Source organism: Melozone crissalis, unplaced genomic scaffold (assembly GCF_028551555.1).
Source record: "Melozone crissalis strain CALT ecotype California unplaced genomic scaffold, PUWL_Pcris_2 ptg000014l_1, whole genome shotgun sequence".
Classification (NCBI taxonomy): Eukaryota; Metazoa; Chordata; class Aves; order Passeriformes; family Passerellidae; genus Melozone; species Melozone crissalis.
This window is the reverse complement of record NW_026535792.1, coordinates 13,933,769-13,954,302: the sequence shown is the minus strand read 5'-3', so window position 1 is coordinate 13,954,302 and position 20,534 is coordinate 13,933,769. Positions and strand designations below refer to the sequence as shown.

Genomic DNA, 20,534 nt, shown 5'->3' with positions numbered 1-20,534 from the left:
GTGCATGCTTGATTTATCCTCTTATGGGAAGTTAAATGTTACTCTGTTTTATAATGATGTGTATAAAATTAATAGATATTTATATTTACATGGGTAAACTTTCAGTACTGTTTATTACTAGTCATTTTTTTGTGCATGGAGCTAGCTTCCTTAAAAATGTCCTCCAGAATCTTCACAGACACTGAGATAAATCTGACCAGCCTGTAATTCTCCAGGCCCTGCTCCTTGAAGATGGGGGTGACATTTGTCAGGAGCTCCCCTCTATAACAGGAACTTTTTAGAAAGGTGATGGAAGCCTTGAAGTGGGTCCAGGCAGCCCTCCCAGCAGTCCTGGACACATCCCATCTGATCCTGTGGGCTTGTGGATATCCAGGTGGCTGCAGTGTTCCCTTGCTCGTGTCATCTGCTGCAGGTGCAGGCTGGGAAGGTTTGTCTGGGGGGAAAAGCTCTTCATGGTTTTCTCTGGGAAAATAATTGACCAGGGAATCATTGAGCACATCCCACCAGAGAACTGCTCCATGTGTTTGCTCACCTTGTGCCAGGAAGCTCACAGCTACAATCGCAGGGATGATCCAATTTAACCTTTGCATAAGGCTGGTTAGAAGGTGAGAGTACATGTCTCAGACTCCATACCTGTCCAGTGGGATTTGTTTGTTCACAGCAACAACAACTGTAGATGCTTCACAGCTCTCTAGGGATCCTGAAGAGTTGTATATCCTCACACAAAACATCTTTCACAGGGACTGGCACACTGAGACATTTGCCTAAATGCTCTGCTGGATTCTGTTTTAAGTCCTTCCCAGTGTTTGGTTCTAAGCTGGTGAGAGTAAAGCTTCGTTCCTGCAGGGAATTTGTCGAAGGAAATGCCACATCTAGTTTAGCAAGTCTTTGGAAGACTATACTGTCAAGTTCAAAAGCCATCCCCTTGTCAGTGTCTGATGTCTGTATCCTAAAGGGTTTCTGTCTCCCAGCTTAGTGTTTAGGTGGAGTGTAATGTTGTTTTATTCCACCAGATTGCCTGGAAGGCATCACGCTGTTTTGTTTTGTTGATGGCAACATGACACATGGAATTTGTAGAGCAGTTCCCATAAACTACATTTAGGTGTTCATGGTTCAGTGTTTGTTACTGCGGGCTTCCTGACTGTATCCTTAATTGAAAAGATCCTTGTCATGCAATCTTTGTTAAAAAAAAACAAACCCCAAGTTTTTCATTTACAGAAAATAGGGTAGTATTTGTAACAGAGGTTGGGATCTGGTGTGTGCTATAATAATGATTTCTTGGGGTGTGCCACTTCCAGATTCTGTGAAAGACTTCTTCCTTTTTGATGCAGTCTTCTAATTACACAAACTGGACCAGCTGTTCTACCTGCCTCATGTAACTCAGTTTAATGAACTTTTGCCTCAGAATCCTGTATAGATTCCTGTGTTACTATGGTTGAGCTACTTATTAAGCTGCCTTTGTAAAGAAGATAATCCCTTTTGATAGGTATCTGATTTAATTACAAGGAGAGTGTGATCAGTTGCAGACTTTGAATGCTGTAGCAATGTTGATGTTACAGAGGTTTCTGGAAGTGAAACTGTTAATTTTGAAGCAGTAAGTCCCTTTTTGGAGAAGCCATAATGCTCTAGGTGCTGTGCAGTTGCTCTGCTTAAGCAAAAAGAGAGCAGCAGGAGTGTTTGTGTTAAGTGTTTGCTATAAGAGTACTTAAAACATAAGGAGTTCTTTAAGTTTTGGAGAAAAGGAAAAGAAAGTGTTGTTTCCCTGTGTGATCATACCAAGTGTATTAATTTTTTGTTGTTTTTAAGAAGCAATATCTTTGCTTAAAACCCTCTGCTTTTCCTTAGCAGAGAGAACAGTTATAAAACTTCTAATGTCAGTAGTCTTTGGCTGTCTTGTCACAGTAGTTAGCACTTAAAAACTATTCTTTGTGACTTGGTTAAACCCTGTCTCTCATTTTTTCACATGGTCATGAGACCTAGATCCAGTGCCAAGTGTCATTGGGTCTTCAGTAAGTTGTCACACTTGGAAATATTTTTTTTTTCTGGGTGCCTGAAGCTGTTTGAAGTGTCTTGCAATACTGAGAAGAAAAATGGTCTCTAACATTTTAAGGAGTGCATTATTACAAGCTTCCTTCAATTTAAAGATGATTCTGGAGCACAGAGGTTTACACATTCTGCAGTGCACTGACTCTCTAGTTTTGACCAAGTTCTTAAAGCGAATTGTTAATACAATATTCTAGATTCAGGTTCATTTAACAATTAAAACTTATAAGTTTTAGCCTATATCAATTAATTTTGAAGCTTGTCTTCTTAAATGTTGACACTTCTGGGTCATACACCTGGAATTGGAAAGCGTGTATCTGTAGTCAGGCACATGCATATATTGTGCATGATCTCAGGCCAATCTGATTTGGTACATAGAAGTTCTTGGGTTATAGGAGGTGTTATGGTTCATTTTGGAGGGATTCTGTTGGAAGTGATGAGAGAAACAACAGAAACAGACAGCATCCTGCATCCTCACAGCTCCTGCTAGTTACTGAAACCTTTTAATGGTCCTGTGTCTTACTGGGATTAGAATTAATGTAGACTTCCTTGAGCCACACATTTTAAACATTTTAAGGTGCCGAAGACACTTTCCTTTTTGGAAACCTGAGTGAGAATGGACATGTGTTTTGAGAGTGAGAGGAAATTAGAATGAAGTTTTGTTATTGGAATGTATTTGCAGTTAACAATGAAGAGTCAACATTTGCAGAAGCCTACAGTACTGTGAGTAAATTTGAATGGGATTTCTCTGCAGTATAGCATTAATTGAATTTTAAACAGATACAGCAATATCATCTTGTGCACATGGCTGCTAAATGCAAGCAATGCATTTGAAAGTATTAATTTACTTGGCCATCTTTTTAGATATCTGAAGAAAAATACCACATGTAGTGCCTGACAACTAACATTTAGGTTGGTTTGAAGTTAAATTGATTATGAGATAGTATTGTTTCTTCTTGCATAATTCAGAGTTCCTCTAGTTTTCTCCACAAGTTGTATTTTGGGGCTCTTTTAGTGATTAGTGTCTCTTCCTCCATCAGGATAGGAGGGTAAAAATCTTTGCCATTTTCTGCCATGAACTCATTTTAACATAAGGCATAAATATTACCCTAGAAGGAGTTGTACAAAATAGACTGAACTGAATCTACATCTCTGGAGATACACTTTAATAAAACTTTTCCATGTGGTAGAACATTCCATGTGATACAAAATGTGTTGCTAGGTGTCATGATTTGCTCTTAATTTCCCTGGATATTTCAGCTGTAGACTACCAACATTCTGAGCAGATAGTGTGGTGTCACGACTGCAGAGTGAAGTTGGAAGCACAGTTTCAGGGAAACTGAAGAGAGATATTCAGCTGTTGCACTTCTTATTTTGAATCAGGAGTGCTTTTCTAAAACATCTCTCAAGCATTGCTGTTGGCAATGTAGTTTGCATTGTGGGGTAGTTTTGGAGTAAATGAACTATACTTGTATTGAAATTCAAGTAGAAGATGCTTTCAAAGGCCCATCTGATGCACTTGTAGCTGCAGATTTTGTGTCCTGTCTATGGGACTAGAATAGAATAAATCTGATGTGTACAAAGGAGAAAAATAAATTAAAATGGATAAAATGTGGAATTTGGGTCCTTGTTACCAACTGCTTTGCCCCACATGTCTGCCATGCCTGGTAGTATGGTTTTAACCTTGCTTGTCTCTGTTTTCCAGGCCAGTATGGAAATCCTCTAAACAAGTACATTAGGCACTATGAGGGACTGTCCTACGACGTGGATTTGTTACACCAAAAACACCAGCGTGCCAAACGAGCAGTGTCACATGAGGAGCAGTTCTTGCGCCTGGATTTCCATGCTCATGGAAGGTTAGTGATATCTTAAAGGTGTTTGCTTTAAATATTTTATTCATGTGTTTTAATTGGAGTGCAATGGAAAGGGTTAAATGCATCCACCAAAATAACATCAGCTAGAATACACCACATTGCACTGTGTGCAATTTCTGTGAATATTTTCTGTCATGTCCAGTTTAGGTTTGAAATTGTTACTTGCAAGCACTTCTTCAAGCATCTGATGGTAACTATTGCTACACTTTGAAGCTTAAATAATGGAATCATACTGGAAACAGCATGGTAATTGATTCTGAGTTTATAATGCAGTTTTGTGTTGCATATATAATTGTTTTTTTAAATTTTTTTTTCCAAGAATTGTGCCAAACTGCCTGAGAAAATGTAATTGAGAAAAAGTAACATTTCAAATTACATTTGAAGCTGCAAGATAGGCCAAAAATTCTGTTTTGTGTGTACTGGTGTTACTTGATTTTTTGTGCTATTGTGAAATTTAGAAATTATTTGACATGAGGAAAGATGGTTACTGTTATGAGACATGCTTTGCCTTGCATTTAACGTGTAAGATCCAGTATGAAGTTAGATATTCAGTGTGACCAACTGAAGTATAATTTGTAGGTTTTCACTTAGGTACATCTCATTGCAATTTGGAATAGCCTGCTTTTTATATAACCCAGGATAACAGGAAGAAAGTTATAATATTTGGGTCCATATCTTAGTTTCCGTGACTTCCTGCTTTGGGGCAACACTCTCTTAATATATTTCAGGAATGTGTAATGCCCTTCTTTTTCTTGTTATTTCAGTTACAATTGAAGTATTTAGAACTTGATAAATAATTGTTAGCCATATACTGAAACAAAAGAAGTTTAACAGAGAAAATATAAACCTGGGTCTCCTGAATCTGTTTGGGATATTTTTTTCTGAGTAAGTGTTTTGGTTTTGTACCAGCTTGTCATTTCCTCAGGGAATGAAGTGTTGTTCCTGGAGGTTTCTGATGTCATGACTGGATTTCAGTGCATGCTGCTGGAAGGCCAGCATTAGGGTTGTATTTCTAAATGCTGTATAAATACAACCCAAATCCTGATATTGAAGCCTTCTCCTTAAAACCATGTTTTCAAGTGTGATTTTTAGTCCAAGGAATTTTATTGTTTAAAGAAGAGTCATAGTGCTGCTTTCTCTGCTGTAACTTCACTGGCAGTCTCTAGTTTTCCCTTTAAAATTGTTGTAAAAAACAAGCCTGCAGAGTAGAATGCTCCAGAGGCTCCCCACAGTGTAAACCTTGCTACTTTTAAATTTTCAGCAAGGTTTCAAGGCAGTGAAGTTCAGTTTGAGCCTAATGCTGCCACTTCTAAGCTGCAGGCTGGTGGATAATTTAAGCTCACTGAAGTGTGCACTGCCGCAGAAAGAAACAGGCCTAACCACATTCCCAGCATCATCCTTGTGCTAGCACTGCTAGTGTTAAAGCCATGCCAGGAATAGCATCTGGACACTAATCTGTCTAAAAATTATTTGGGGGAAAAAACCCCAGTGTGACTTGAAGGAGTGATGGAAGAAGGATGAGACCACTCTTGCTGGGACCAGGCCACATTTCAGGCCACTTGAGCAGGCTCCTCTTGTCATTGGTAAAGATCCCATAATAATCTTCTGTAAGACTAGCTTAGTCTCTGAGTTCGCTTTGTGGTGAGAGTGGGGGTTGAAAATCCTTATCCTGTAAAAATGGTAGTTGCACACAGGATAATGTCTTAAAAAAAATTTCCTCTCTTACTTCACAGAGGAAGAGCAGACTTTAGTCAATCGTGTTTATAAATATTTTGGTAACACCTACTATTACTCATGAAGAAAAATGTTGGTGTTTATGTGTGGAATTGATCATAAATCCCTATGGTTTGAGGCACAAATCCATCATTAACTGAGGAGGCTGATTGGAAACTGACTATAAGGTTAAACCAGTCCATTGTCTAGGATTTGGGTAGTTACCTGTGGCACATCTAACACTTCCTGCCAAAGAGAGGGTAGCTAACAGGATGTAAATTTAGTCCAAAGTTCGTGTTTATCAATTTGGATGTGTTCTTACAAAATATTTTCATTTTGCTTTAAGTATGAATTAGGAAGGATCAAGTGAATTGGTTTTACTTCACAGAGTCTGTTTATTTGCTTTGAAGGTATGTAGCAGTTTGAGAAGCTGTATAAATAGGATTGGCTTTTTGCAGTTGCAGCTGGTTTATTGTGAGTAACTAAGTGATTGATGTCATCACTGAGAGGGACAAAAGTAAATCTTTTCTATCAAGCATTGGAGTTACTTTGTGTGAAGGTAGGAAATGAAGCTTTTGCAGAACACTTGAATGATGTAGATACAGGCTGTGGGCTTTTAAAGTGCTGTGGCATTTAAAAACAGATGGTGAAACGTAAGGCATTCAGTCAATATGAGAATTGAGATTCTGAAAACTTTTACCTGATCTTATTTAATTGCCTTTTACCAAATGGTCTGTTAGGGTTTGTCCAGGTGTAGTGGTTCATTGGCTCACAGCTGTCCAGCTTGCATCCCCTTAACTTAATAAATGTAGTAAACAGCTTCTATTTATGAGGACTGAAATGACAGTCTTGTGTTTTGATTTGGATTCTGATGAAATGGCTGTGTTCTGTAGCCAGGAAACAAAGGAAAAGCTGTCCTAATATTTACTGCTGTTCTCTGCTGGCAGCAGCAAGTGAAGCTGGGCCACTGTGGTTCTCAGGCTGTCTCTCTGTGAGCAGTTGGAACTTACAAACTTCATCTTTTGGTGTGTGCCAAAGGAAGCACCTGCTGCTCACGTGGCCAGGCAAGATGGGAAAGTAATTTGGCTGCTTCTTTTTCACTGAGGTTAATTGGCTCTTCTGTTCCGTGTAGAGGCAAATTTGCTTTAAGGAGGAGTGCAGAACTAAGCAGCAGTGGTGAGAGGGAGGATGCAGTACCAGCCTTTTCTGTGGCAGTGCTGACATATGCCAGATAAGCATTCATCAGACTTACACTTTCATTGTCCAGAAAATAGCTGGCAGCTACCAGTATTTTAGGATTGTGTTAGGAGCATCTGTTCTTTTCAGTGGGCTGTTTAGATTTAAGAACTGTATCTCATAGTACCCTTCTGTTGAAAAAGGAAAAAATAAAACCACAATTTAAATATTACTTATTTATACCAAATGAAAGGGATCATTTAACTATGGGCTAATAGATAAATAATGAAATAGATACTGAAATGATGGAATTAAACCCAAAGCTACCTTTTTCATATCAGATTTAGTAGTTCTACAAGTGAATGTATCATATGCCATCACTCAGAAACCTTCTCTGTTTAACTTTCATCTGAAAGTTAGATGCCACACAATATACTGCTCAGAATAGAAGTTTTTCAAAATCTTTGTTGTTTGGTAATACAAAATACATATTCTTAGGGTAAATGCAATGAGCCAGACTGAACCAGCCCACTCTTCAGTGTTGAAATACTAACTTAGTAGGACAATTAAAATTGCTGAAACTGAGCTACAAATCCTCATTAATTCTTTTTTATAATAAACCGTGTATTAGATTAATCAGCATTATTGCTTCCCCAGTAGTGTAAAATGTGCTTATTTCTGTAATGCTTCAACTTGGAAGGAATATGAAGGTTTGAAATGATCCTGGGTGTGTATCAGAGCTATTCCACCTGCCAGTTCATATTGAGTGTTCTAGTGTGATTTAATTTAAGGTGCCCTTTGAGTCCAGGAAAGACTCACACAAAGTTAATGAATGCACAGTATTAATATCTGGAACTTGGTTAATATAAAACAGTGTTTGAACCCGTCCCACAGCCCTTCCCCCCAAAAAGCCAAATACAGCACAGACTCCCCAAAATACATGGATTGATTCAAAGAAGAAAAATGCCTTTGGCACTGCCTTGAGATACAGTGAAGCATTTTAAATAGAGTAACTTCCTTTTGCATGTCAGGGTAATGTCAGCAGCTTCAAATGGAAGTTGGGACATCACTCAAAGTGACATTGGATTTTATACAGTTTGCACCTGATCACAAAATGTGCACTTGCACTTGTTCACTTCTGACACGGCTCTTCCCCTGAAGAGAAACTGGAAAGTTTTCTTCCCTTTTTCAGTAGAAATAGTTGCAATATATTAATCATGGAATATCTTGACCTTAATTCCTATCCACTGTAGAATGTCAGAAATATGCTGAATACTTCATAGTGATTTTGAGGACAGAGCTTAAAAAACTTGGATGATGTCTGATATTCTAACTGTACTTTTTACCTAGTGACAGAACTGGGAATTCCTGAGATGCTAATGCATTCAGAAGGGAAAAGTTATGTCTGTGTATTGTTCAACTCTATTTTCAGTCAGCTTTTTATTTAATACATTACTAATAACTTATGCTTTCTAATTCTTTGCTTGATCCTGTTAATTGTCCATCCACACCCACTTTCAACACTCCTAGATTAGTTGATGACTCTTGCTTGGGAAAAGTGCCCACACAACTTGAGTGAACAGTTGAATTTTCAAGTGGTACTTGAACACATGATAACACCTGCTTATTATTAAATTAATAATTTCTTTAGGATGTTTTACAGTTTAGCTATATTTTCCTGTAGATTTTACCTAAAATTCTGTTTTTTGAGAAATACTGTAAGTTGTTCAGACATATTTGTAGGAATGTATGGTCTGTACCTGGTCCTTATAGGAAAACTGTGGACCACAAAATTTCAGTTCTTAATTAAGTCTGAGGAGTTTTTTAAATTCTTGATTCTGGAGCAATCTGTAATCCTTCATATTGCCCTCATTACTCAGAACTGATAAGTGTGTTTAAACAACATCATTGTTGGCCATGTTTGAGTAGTTTATGAAAACAAAGGAGGATACCTGCAGAGAAATAATACTTGATAAGCTGATTTTAGAAGTGGTGTTCTGAGCATGCTGCCATGCTGAGATGGACTGAAGTTACTGAGCTAGTTACTGTTGCATTAAACAGGACTTTATATTGTCAACTTAAGGCTTTTATTACACTAGATGTTCTTTTTATGGCTTTTAATTTAAGTACTTTTTAAATTGTCCATACAGCACAGGGCTCAATTCATAAAATGGATCTGCCTTCTATGTTCTATGAGCCTGTCAGAACAAAAAGCAGATTCAGTATTACTGGACTAATCTGAAAATGTATGTTGTGTCTTTTTCAATTCCATGTGCACTTAAACACACCCCTGAACAGCTCAACTTCTTAAATAGATTGGTTCAGCAGTAATCACATAGAACCTACTGGTTGGCTTTGTAAGACTTAGACATGAATTCTAGTAAGTGAATTTTTTGCAAGATTCACTTACTGCAACTCATTTTAGGCTGTCCTGAATTTGAAAAGGAAAAAAAAAATTGATATCTTTAGTTCTTACTGTGACCTTTGTAGTATTATTCACTACTCTGTGGCAATTCTTCAATCATTAACTATCTATTGGACCTTTTAAGTTACATACCTTGACAGATAATTTATCAGACAAGACACCTGTGAATCAGGAGTCGCTTCCTATACCTGTTTTGTCAAAAAAACCCCAAAACCAAACCCACCCTATGCTGGTGCTTGTAGGTAAAGCAGTTTGATCTTGCAGAGAATTGGGAAGCATGGTCCTAAGTTCTTATACTTTTTTTTAGCTGAAATAAAGTTAAAAAATTCAGGGAGCTGCATCTGTGGGTTAAATGTCTTGTATTTTATGAGTTTATGAGTTTAAATACAGTGAGCTGGATTAGGTGTAGCCCTCAGGAAAAAAAAGGCATTTGATGTTTGACTTGGGTTTGTCTGGGAGACACGTGGTACAATAGTGTTGGACTGGTTGGACAGCCTGGCTGAGGTGCAGCATTTCCACTGTACTGCTTAAATTGGTATTAATGGTTTACAGCTCTACTCCCTGGCCAGCAAACTTCAATAGACACACCCATGCTCTGAGGAAGTCATGTTCTTAAAATGTATATTTAAATGAATGTACCTAAGCTATGTGCTCTTATTATCAGCTAGTGGGTTTATCTTCTGTGTCTTTACTTGTTTAACTAAAAAAGCTTCTTTCCTAACTGCTTCCATAGTTTGAATCAATGTAGTAACTTTGCTTGTGCTTGTATTCTAGTACATCTTTACCTCTTTTCTGATTTTTGACATCTTGTCTTTGTTAGAACATGGCGTTGCGTATAAATAGCCAACTTCATGTAAATACAAATGGGAAGGTTATTTTCACTAAACAGGAAACCAGAATGTCAGCTCTGTGCTGAACTTCCCAAAGAAGTTTTACTGAAAGGAGTGGGGGAAAAAAATCAACCTTGGGTAAAGGCTGTTCTGCCTTTAAAATCTTACACTGTCCTCTTCAGGACAGAGGGATACTTTCTCAGAGTGTAAATTAGCCAACATGTAGCTTCTTGTAATCCTGCTTGGATGGTTTCTGTTATCTAACTAGCTTGTGTTTGCAGCTCTGCATATCAAGAGTAATCAGTGGGAAATGCTTTGGAATGAAGGCTGCATCCTCATTGTAGTGTTCTAGAATACCAAGTTCAGCAAGTCTGACTTCTGAAGGTCAGGAAGATATTTGAATAACCACAAGTGTCATCCCAGAGGTGCTAATGGAAAACAAACATAAGTTGCAAGCATTCTAGCTGGGATGGCTGAGTGTTGTAGAGATTGGGATTTGCATAAACACTTACTAGGGGATGATTCTGTGTGCATCTAGGTGGATCAAAGAAAGTGTGATAAACCTGGAGACCCTATCATGTGCTGCTTCAAAGATAAGTTTTCTTTAGTGTAACTAGCAGGACTGTGGGAATTATCAATTAAGTGATAAAGTATGCGGTGTGTGTTTAATTGCAAGTTAAAACAATAAAAAAAATCTTCAAGTGTGATGATTCTGTAGCATCGTGGGCAGTATAAATCCAGGAGTAGGTTGTTAAGCTGCCTTCTATTTACTACAGTTCTGAGCTGGAATGAGTCTGACAGTCTTGTGGGGGCTGAGTGGATTGTGGGATGCCTCATGGAAGCAGTTAGAAAAAAGAGCACAGGTTGTTATACCTGTCCATTTATAGGCCCCCCTTCCATTTTTCCAAGAGAGTCTCTGAGTTCTTAGGTAGGAAAAGTAAGGATAAAAGACTTGCACCTCAAGCAGAACAGTATTTTCTAGATGCTGACTTGTGAGGAGGGTAATGGAGCCACGGCTGCAAGGATTTTTCTGATTCCCACTGGGAAGAAAAGACTGTGAACCTAAAAATGAACTCTCCTTGTACTGAAGTCGTGTTACATACTGCTGCCAACTCATCCCCTTCAGCTTCCTTTCCCCAGCCACTTCTTTCAGCTGTGGAGTAACTCCTCCATCTCCTTTTTTCCCTTTCTCAACAACCTCCTCTGGTCACTTAATGATTCTGTGGGCCTGTCACCAGTTACAGCAATTTGAGGAAAGGCAGAAAAGGGACAGCACCAAGTACCATTTTTTTATGCCAGATAACAGCTTTTTCTGCCACTTGTGTGCAAGTCTGCAGACTTGGTACCAGTAACCCAATATATTGGACATTGCTTTGTGATGAAATCACTGATCTTAGAAGGTAACTCATATTAAAAAGAAATGGAATAATAGATTATGCATTAACTCTTGCATGTAAGCCTTTATATACCCTTTACCAAATGTTCACAGTATATAAACATGGCTTGTTTGGTTTTTTTGGGTTTTTTTGTTTTTTTTTTTCTTTTAAGTACCTGCTCTGATTAGAGCTTAGGATAACATAACTTGAGCCCATGGCAAAGTACTGGTCTTAGCTAAGTATGATACTGTCAACTATAATTTTTTCTTTAATTATGACTAAATTGTTGTGTTACTTGCAAACTGGACATAGTCTCCCTGAGATAAGCTATAGAGAAATAAAAATCTACCTCTTGATAGTCTTTTGGGTACTGCCATTAATATATAAGATGTAGTTCATTATCAAAGCAGATGATATAATTTTATATGTATGTAAAGTTTTTGCCAAAATTCGGTCTACAACCAAGTGGGCATCCATACAGTAACTAATACCAGTTTTCAGATCTGTGGAAAACAGAAGCAGTAACAAATCAGCAAGGTCAAAACTTGGTCTTCATTGATTTAATTCTGTTCTAGAGATTGCTACTGCTGGGAAGCGTCTTCTGTAAGGTACAAAGTGTGTAAATAAGAGGCATTATTTTTCTGAAATTAGTTATTCTTCTGCCTGGTGTGTTTCTAGGCTAAAGAATAGCTTAGCTTGCACTAACAATTTGGTACATGCTGTAGAAATTGTAATTGTCAAAAGGCTTATTTGAAGCTTCTTGTTTCTTCCATTGTGGCTAATTTAGAAACCATCTTCAGTAATTGTACAGACAGATTCATTTAACTTCCTCAGAGTCTCCTGTCCTCAGAACAATCATGAAGTTGCTGGGTTTAAGCCAGGGTAGAATTTATGTTTGAAGTTTGGTGATGTGCTAAAGTTGTTAATTATTGGAAGTAGAGATTAATAGATGTTTGTTTACTCCTCCACCCTCCTTGGCCCTTTTCCTTCCCACTGTCCCAAGTTGTCTTTTCCCTGCTTTGGTGGGGGAGATGTAAAGGAGTATTTGTCAATTTTTCATTATTAAGAAGGTGAACAGTTTGTACAGATTATCCTGTTCTCATCAAGCATGTTTGAATGACTAAGAAAAGACCTGTTTAAAAATAGCTAAGAGATGATCAGGTTATCTAATAGTTTAACTAAGTTAAGAAATCAAATAGAGAATTGCTAGTGTGAAGCACAGCTGAGTTTGTATCTGTAATAGTTCTCTAATCCTGCATATAGAGCTCATTTTATTAAGAGATAATCAGCAGCATGGGTTGGAATCTTTAGTGTTTATTATGTAGCAATGTGGAAAGCAAGGAGAGGGTAAAAATTAAAGGAGAATAAGCAGAGACTTCCTAAATTTTAAACTGACACTTTTAATTTGCTACATAAAATTTTAACAGTCCATTTTGAAGTGAAATGCAGGTAATATTGATGGAAGGGTATCCCACAGAAGGAACAACCATTCCCAGCTTCATTAAACTCTCTCTTTCCCCCCAGAAGAGCCCTGGATATGCAAGCAAAGCTCAAGGCTGGCCCTAAATCCTGGCCAGGTGGCCACCAAGGTGGCCCATGGCTGCACCACGATTGTCCTGCTGGTCTGTAAGGGTGAGAGCAGCAGCTCAGGGTTCCCTGGGTGCCTGCACAAATCAGGCCAAGGGCTCACCCATCTGTGGTTTTGGGGTTACACTAATTGTTAAATTATCAGCTGTCAGGCTGAGATCAGGTCCTGGGTTTTTTCCCTCACTTTGCCAGTATAGATGGGAATTAATACATCAGAAGTCCTGCATTCTTTTGCACTGTGTATTTCAAAGCAATATGAAATTGCTGATGCAGTTGAGTGTTAGAGACAACTTCTCCTCAGTTTTATTTGCAACATACATGAATACAACCAGAAAAATGTAATCTTAAAGAAATGGTGTATACACTTCTGAAAGCCAAGTACTATATAGGGTGAGGGTTTTTACCCAAAAAACTTTCATGAGGAAAGGTAAGAAGTCTTCTATCAAATACTAGAGAAGGGAGGAGAGATTCTAATGGGTCCCAGATCTCTTGCCATTTAACTTCAGTTCAAATGCACTGAGAGTCTGACCCATCCTTGAGTGTGACAACTCAGTCACAGGGAAAGCTCAGACTAAAATGGAGCTTAAATCTGTGTAACACCCTGAGCAGTGTATTGCATCCAAAGTGAGTATAACTTTTTCAAGTATTTAAATGAAGTTGGTCATATTCTCATCAGTGTTGGTTTTCATTTCTTTCTACCTGTTCATTTTTAACTTCTGCTCAGGAGAGCCACATAAAGTGGGTGCAAGTCTCTGCACTGCCCACCATCCCACCCTCAAAAAATTATTGGGTAATCTTGTGGCATTCAGTCCCAGGTGTCTGAGTTTCTTGTTCATTTTATTTCCTCTTCCTCATGAACCTCTGGGTTGCCAAAGGACTGTTGTGGCAGAGGTAGTAAAAAGATGAAAAGCATTAATTCTTATTTCTTGTCTCAGTGATGCCAGTATCCAGGTGCACAGTGACCTGTTCCTTCCTTTGTAACAGGAGGATCTTCCTCATAAAATCCATCTCTGCTGAGCTGTGGTAGGAGCACTGCTGGGCTTGGCACAAAGCCTGAGTCTCAGGGATTGCAGAAGTTTACCTTCTCCATCCACCAGCCACATCTCAGTTTCATAACCTCGTAGTAGATACCTGTGACGCATTGCCAGAGCAGAGTACTTGCTTTGAAGCTTTATTATCACTGTGGCAATAATAATAAATGTAGTTTGATTGTGAAATGCTGTTTGCATTACAGAGTAGTCACCATGAGTGACTACAGCCCTTCCCAGGCTCCAAGTGTATGCAAGACTTTTTTTGATCTTGAAGTTTGCATCTTAATGTTTCAAAATACTTATAACTATGGTGTCATATTTAATGTGCAGGTGGAAACTGAAGATACACTTTGTGTATGCTTCACTCATTAGTAAAAAGTACCTAGATTAAATCAACTTTACACTACAGCTCTTAATTGCCTGGGTCATTTTGTTGGTTGCATACTTGGATACTAACTTTCACTGTGAAGGTCAGCTCTGCTGGCCATGGTTACTCGACTTACCAGAGTTACTTTTTGTGTAACAAATTGGTGACATAACTATAATATTCCTTCAATTTCATCATTGTGCAGAGAAGGAAAATAAAGGAAGAAAATCAAGAGTAAAATTGGAATGGCTGAAGTTTCAATAACTTCGTGATCTGTATTTGCACAAATGTTTGTACAAAATTTAATAGAATACCAAATGAAATTCTAAACAAGCTAATGGTTGTCGCAGGTATGAATTCATATAGTGTCAGGTATTTTAAAACGCTCCAGTTATGTTGCTTGAATGCAACTGCTGTTGTCATACAAAGAAGCTGTTTAATATAAAGATTGGCAGTAGGATTTGCATTAAAGTATGTAGGGTTGTAACTGACCCAATCATTTAATGAACAGAGCTGTTTCCGTAATTGTTCATGTAACTCTAACAGTTTGAGTATGTTTATTAGATGTTGTTGACCATCTTGCTTTTTGAGTTTCAGCTGAAACATTGATTAACTCACCTACATTTCATTTAAGTTATTTAAATCTTAGGTGTCATCAATAAAAGTAAAATAAGTGAAAGCTATTATTATCTGTTCTGCTTCACAGTGCTGTAAAGTAAAATAGTTGCATTTTTCCTAAACTACTCGAGTGTCTTCTGAAGGACTGGGAACAAGTGTGTAGTCCAAGTCAGCACTTTACAATTAAGTGTTTAAGTGTAATGTGTTTTCTGGCTTAAATCTTGTAAACTTAGCTACTTATATAGAAAGCAGCTAAAGAATCTTGCTTTAAAAATCCTTCTAGGCTCAGATCTAAATCAGTAAAAGCATTTTCTACAAATACATTTTACAAGGTCTGCAGATTGTTTGCACAAAAATGCCCTTTTGAAGTACTTTATTTAGTGCTCTTGTAGCTGAAGCTCAAAGCCAATTTACTATCTTGTTTTATTCCTTTTAGACAATTCAACCTTCGAATGAAGAGAGATACATCTCTTTTTAGTGATGACTTTAAAGTAGAAATATCGAACCAAGTCATTGATTATGATACCTCCCACATTTACACTGGACACATTTATGGTAAGTATAGCACTTTAAAATGGATGAAAGTGCAGCAATTTTAAACAGGAATTTTCTAATGTGGAGAAAATTAGTATCAGTATTATTAGATTATTGTTAAACTTTAATAGTGCATCTATCATATTTGAGCTCCCATCTGCTTTTATAGGAGTCACACTTGAATGAGTATTTTATCTAATAATTTTCATACCCATAAAACTTGAATTTCAAATCTGGTTATAAACATACTCTTCACAGAAGTCTGATGCATTAAAAAAGATAGAAAAATTGTATACATTGAAGAAAAAATCAGGTGCCATTTTTAGTTTAAAGGAGGAAAAGGAATATAGAGTTACTATCACTAAGGGTAATATATCTGATTTTAGTAAATACAAAGGATAAAATTGATTAAAAATGAAGAATTCCAGAATTAAAAGCAGATGGAAAGAAGAAATGGACTAAGATTTACTCTACCCCTCTTTGTACTGTTTGTTTGGTTTTCCTGAGGGTCTTTCTAAGCCATGTTCTGCAGCCTTGAAGTGAGCATTTTCAACTTTGAAAAGTAATAAACACAGGGCTTCATATGCATCTAGGCAGACCAATTTGCCACTTTTTTTGAGTAGGTCAGAAGGCTTTTTGATAGTGTGATTCTGAATTTTCCTCAATGGAGGAGTGTATAAGTATTGTTTTAGCAGAGTAATCTTTCATCCATTATATAGGAAGGGCTGTGGGGATGCTGCATGTTGTAGCAGTCAGTGATTAAACTTTGACAGTTGTACTTTCCCTGATTGTAACTGTTTTAAATACAAATTCACTCTATGCAGATTTAAACCTAGCTACAGTTTTAAGAGGATTATGCTTGAAGAGAACAATGGATGTCTTGAATATAGGGAAGTCCTTCTTTGAAAGCTTTCAAAGTTCTGTGTATGCTCTATTTTATTGTTTATTATTTCTAATTGTATGAAGGGATGTGTAAGGACAGGATTTGACTATAGAATTACATGCTGTGTATGTACCAGCTTTAAAATACAGAGTTGAATTCTGCATTATATGGTTTTTAAACATGTCATTTATGCCCCTGATTGGGAAGCTTCTGAACTTAGTGACTGTGATTTTGCTGTAACTGTTTGTCTTAGTGATGGATAATCTTAGTCTTAAAAAGGATTTTTGAAGGGTATAAAAAAGCTAATACACTTTGTCCCTTAACAGGTGAGCAGGGAAGTTTTACTCATGGGTCTGTTATTGATGGAAAATTTGAAGGATTCATCCAAACTCACAGTGGGACCTTTTATATTGAGCCAGCAGAGAGATACATAAAGGACAGAAACCTACCATTCCACTCTGTCATTTATCATGAAGATGATATCAGTGAGTACTTCCATTTTGTGCTACAGATGAAATACTTTTTTTATTAAATGTCAAAACCTGTATGCCATTTGTAAGCATCAAATGAGACTTTGGATTGTGTATGACACTGTAAATCATGCTGTCCTCAAGTGATTAATATATAGTTAAGGTGTGAGAGAGATTTATGGCAAACCAAAGTCAGCCTTAATTCTGCCATTTTAAGAAATCCTTAGCAGTCAGGCTTTAGTGGGCAAGCAATACATTTCCTACCCAATGGATACATGTTTCCTTAAAAAACACCTTCTTAAAATGATCTGTACTGATTGCTCTTCCATGTGATCTGGAATAAAATAAAAGATAATTAAAGTTCAAGTCACTCAATGATGACGTACATCTCATGAGGGTGACATTTGTGTGAAATAAAAGCTTCCCCTGCCTGTGTCTCTCACATGTGCATTCAGAGAGCTCTTAAGAAAAGGTGGTGGCACCCAGTATGTCCCATTTTACATAATAGCTGATGGAAGGGTACAGAGAATTTAATTTGACAAGGATAGCCCCAGAAATCTGGCTTCAGTTTCAAATGCTCAGAAGGATGAAAAAGTACCATGAAATACTTCTGTGTCTTCAGAACTGATCCACCAGAGTTCTCCTGCACTTTACCTGCCTGTTTATGTATGATCAGTCTTCAGATGTAATACAAATCAGTTTTGTTTGATGCTTAAGTTATATTGAACCTCAAAAGTACTGCAATAAAGTTGTGATTCTAAGTTTGAATCCTTCAAGGATCAAGGAGGTATCAAAGGTAAATGTTAGCAGAGTCAGCTTAAGACTTAACTTTTGGTTATTGAAGCTAACAAAGTGTCTTTCCAGCTAACTTCAGGATGTCAGTCTTGCTTAAAAATCAATTAAAACCATAATTCCATTTAAAAACATGTCCCATCAGGCCACTGTGCAAACCCTAGAAGACTTGGGTTTGAAATCTCATTTGGAATTGGGTGAGGAGGCTTGGATTAGGTCACTAGAAATTACTTGAACCACTCTGTTAATGATATATGTATAAACCATTTTCATTGTATGTCGTAATGATACTACATTGTGAAAAGAAGTGTCAAAGAATAGGAAGTTAGATGAGGAAAATTTCTGATTGTGATTTGACTTTGATTATTATAATTTTCTCAGTGCTGTAAGCCAGTGAAAAAAACAGGGTTATTGCATATTGGTCTCCTTGATTACTTCTCTTGTGTGAATGCAGTGAAGAGAAATGATCTTTCTCCACTAAAAACTCAGCAAATTTGGGTGGGATTTTTGTATTTTACTTTCAGTGGCAGTATATGTGCTGTCTCTGAGTATATTAAAATTGCTGTGAGCTGGCAAATATGTTTGTCATTCCTGTTAACTCATTCTGTAAATATGATTACAAACCCAAAAGCAAATAGAATTTCCATAATTTTAAAGAGCTTGTGAATGAAAGCATTTTCTGGATTTGTGAACAGTATTTGTTTTCTGACTAAGTGTATATTTTCCTGGTGCTTACAAGACTCATGCTTAAGAATAATTTTATGGGATAACATTCCATATTCTTGATTCTCACAGAGAAGCTGCAGCATAAGCTACATTTTCATCTCCGCAGAGCATTGTTGGTCAGTTCAGCTGGGGGAATCAGTTCAAAGGGGAGAAGGCAGTTTTAGTTTTCCCTCTTAGCTGCAGTTGGAGTATTACTGACTTTACTGCTGTAGCAGGAAAGTAGTGAGGGAAAAGTAATAAAAAGCTACGAAAGTCTGGTGTGGAACTGTAAGATACATCTTTCATAACATTTCTGTGAATAATTCACACATACTTCTAAGTTTTGTGTTGCATCTTACAGGTCTTGTGAGCAGCTCACTGCTTGGTAGTGGAATGTTGGACTTCCACTTATGTAGGACTTTGTGTAAATAAGTCACTGTCACCTTCATAAAGGGTTTTATTAACTAACCATGTTGTTGAAATGAGGGAGAGGAGGAAAGTGAGCAACATAAGGCAGTGATGTGCCCAGTTTTCAAAGGTTGAGACAAGTAAGAAGATTTGTCTCATGTCCCAGTTCCTTATGCTGTAAATAGTGAGTGACTAAAAATACTCTTCGCTGTTATTGAATACTGACAGAAATAGAACTGTGCCTTAAAGAAGCAGAGAAATTGATTTTATGAAGGTTACTATTGCTGTTTTGTAGGAGTGAGCTCTGTTGGAAGAGTAAATGGATTGCTTTGGGAACTGAAGAAAGTAATGTTGAAATTGGTTCTTACTAATGTCTTATAAAGTGAATGGGAGCAGGGTATATTGGGGTGTTTTTAATTATTCAGGTATGGGAATGGTTTACATCATTTTTCCTCTTGAATCTGGTGCATCAAAACCATCAATTAGAAACCAAATCAGATTGTCGGAGGGGAGGGTCTAAATCTATTCTGGTGAGGCACATTAAAGCAGCACTACAGTATGGCTTCCAAGTCACCAAGTGAGTGAACATTGCTGCTTGCTCAGCAGGGTTGAAAATAGCCCATCCTGGAGCAAAGTCTAAGCAGCACTATTTAAAAACACATCACTCCTCTTGGCTGCTGCCAGGGCAGTCTGATGTGCCTGTGTTCTGATTGTATAGAATCACTTCAGTCATTAGGATCATAGATGCCTCTAGGATTTCTGTTGTCTGAAATATCTGGAATATACAACTGCTTCTGTCTCTTTCTGAAGAGTGCTTTGGAAGCTAAATTATTCTTGTCTTTCATGAGACCTATTTTTGCATTGAACTGCAGCTCCAAAAAGCCCCACCAACTCAGAAAAGCGAAGTAGATTTGTTGTTACTGCTCTAATCTAAAGCTAGCTCTCATGAAACAGAGTCAAACTGTCCCACTATCTTATGTAGGACAAAAGCAACAAAAATGGTCACATTTCTGACTTGGAGAGACTGAGGGAAAAAGTCATCTTTGCTTTAATTTGGGTATTTTTTTGCTCACCCATGTTTCAGCCTTTTGAAACAATATGCTTTTAGTGCTTTTCAGAAACCACAATGCAACATATGATTAGCATCTCAATGAGTTCTTTTTCAGTAGTTAAACAAAAGTTGTTTTGTAAATGGGGATTATATTGTCAACTTTATAAGGCAGCTTTTGTCTGTTACAGTGGATCTGGTGACCAGTGGAAGGCAGCCTTCTATTCATGACTTGAAACACAAGTTGAATGATTTTAGTTTCTAAACCAGTCTTGATCAAACTGTTTTATAATTTACAGTTAGAAAGATGCAAATTGCTGTTTACATTGAGATATTTAGGAAACATTTCTTTAAGGATGAGGATATATTTACTTTATTAAAATCATATTTGCTTAAAGTATATCCCTGAGTTCATACTGTAAAATAGAAAATCATTATTTCTTCAGATCAACAGTATACAGGAAAATCTTCTTCAGACCTTCCAGAAAATTAACATGATCACTTAATTGTCTTCATGATCTTGGAAGGGGCATACAACTAAGAACAGAAAGTGAAGTGTTTGTAATTTTGCAAAGCCCTATCTGCTAAATAAGGCTGACCATTGCAAACTGTGTTATTAATGAGAACCTGGTTTCTTTTTCATTACATTGTGAT

The 20,534-nt window shown here is 37.3% G+C and overlaps 1 protein-coding gene across 1 annotated transcript in view; it reads left to right on the top strand.

The window, feature by feature from the left end:
* ADAM10 (ADAM metallopeptidase domain 10) overlaps positions 1-20,534 on the top strand; it is a 42,414-nt gene that overhangs the window by 4,681 nt on the left and 17,199 nt on the right. Inside the window, exons 2-4 of the mRNA XM_054273071.1 lie at positions 3,749-3,899; positions 15,477-15,595; positions 16,784-16,942. Coding sequence (XP_054129046.1) covers positions 3,749-3,899; positions 15,477-15,595; positions 16,784-16,942 — 429 coding nt within the window. The remainder of the gene's footprint in view (positions 1-3,748; positions 3,900-15,476; positions 15,596-16,783; positions 16,943-20,534) is intronic.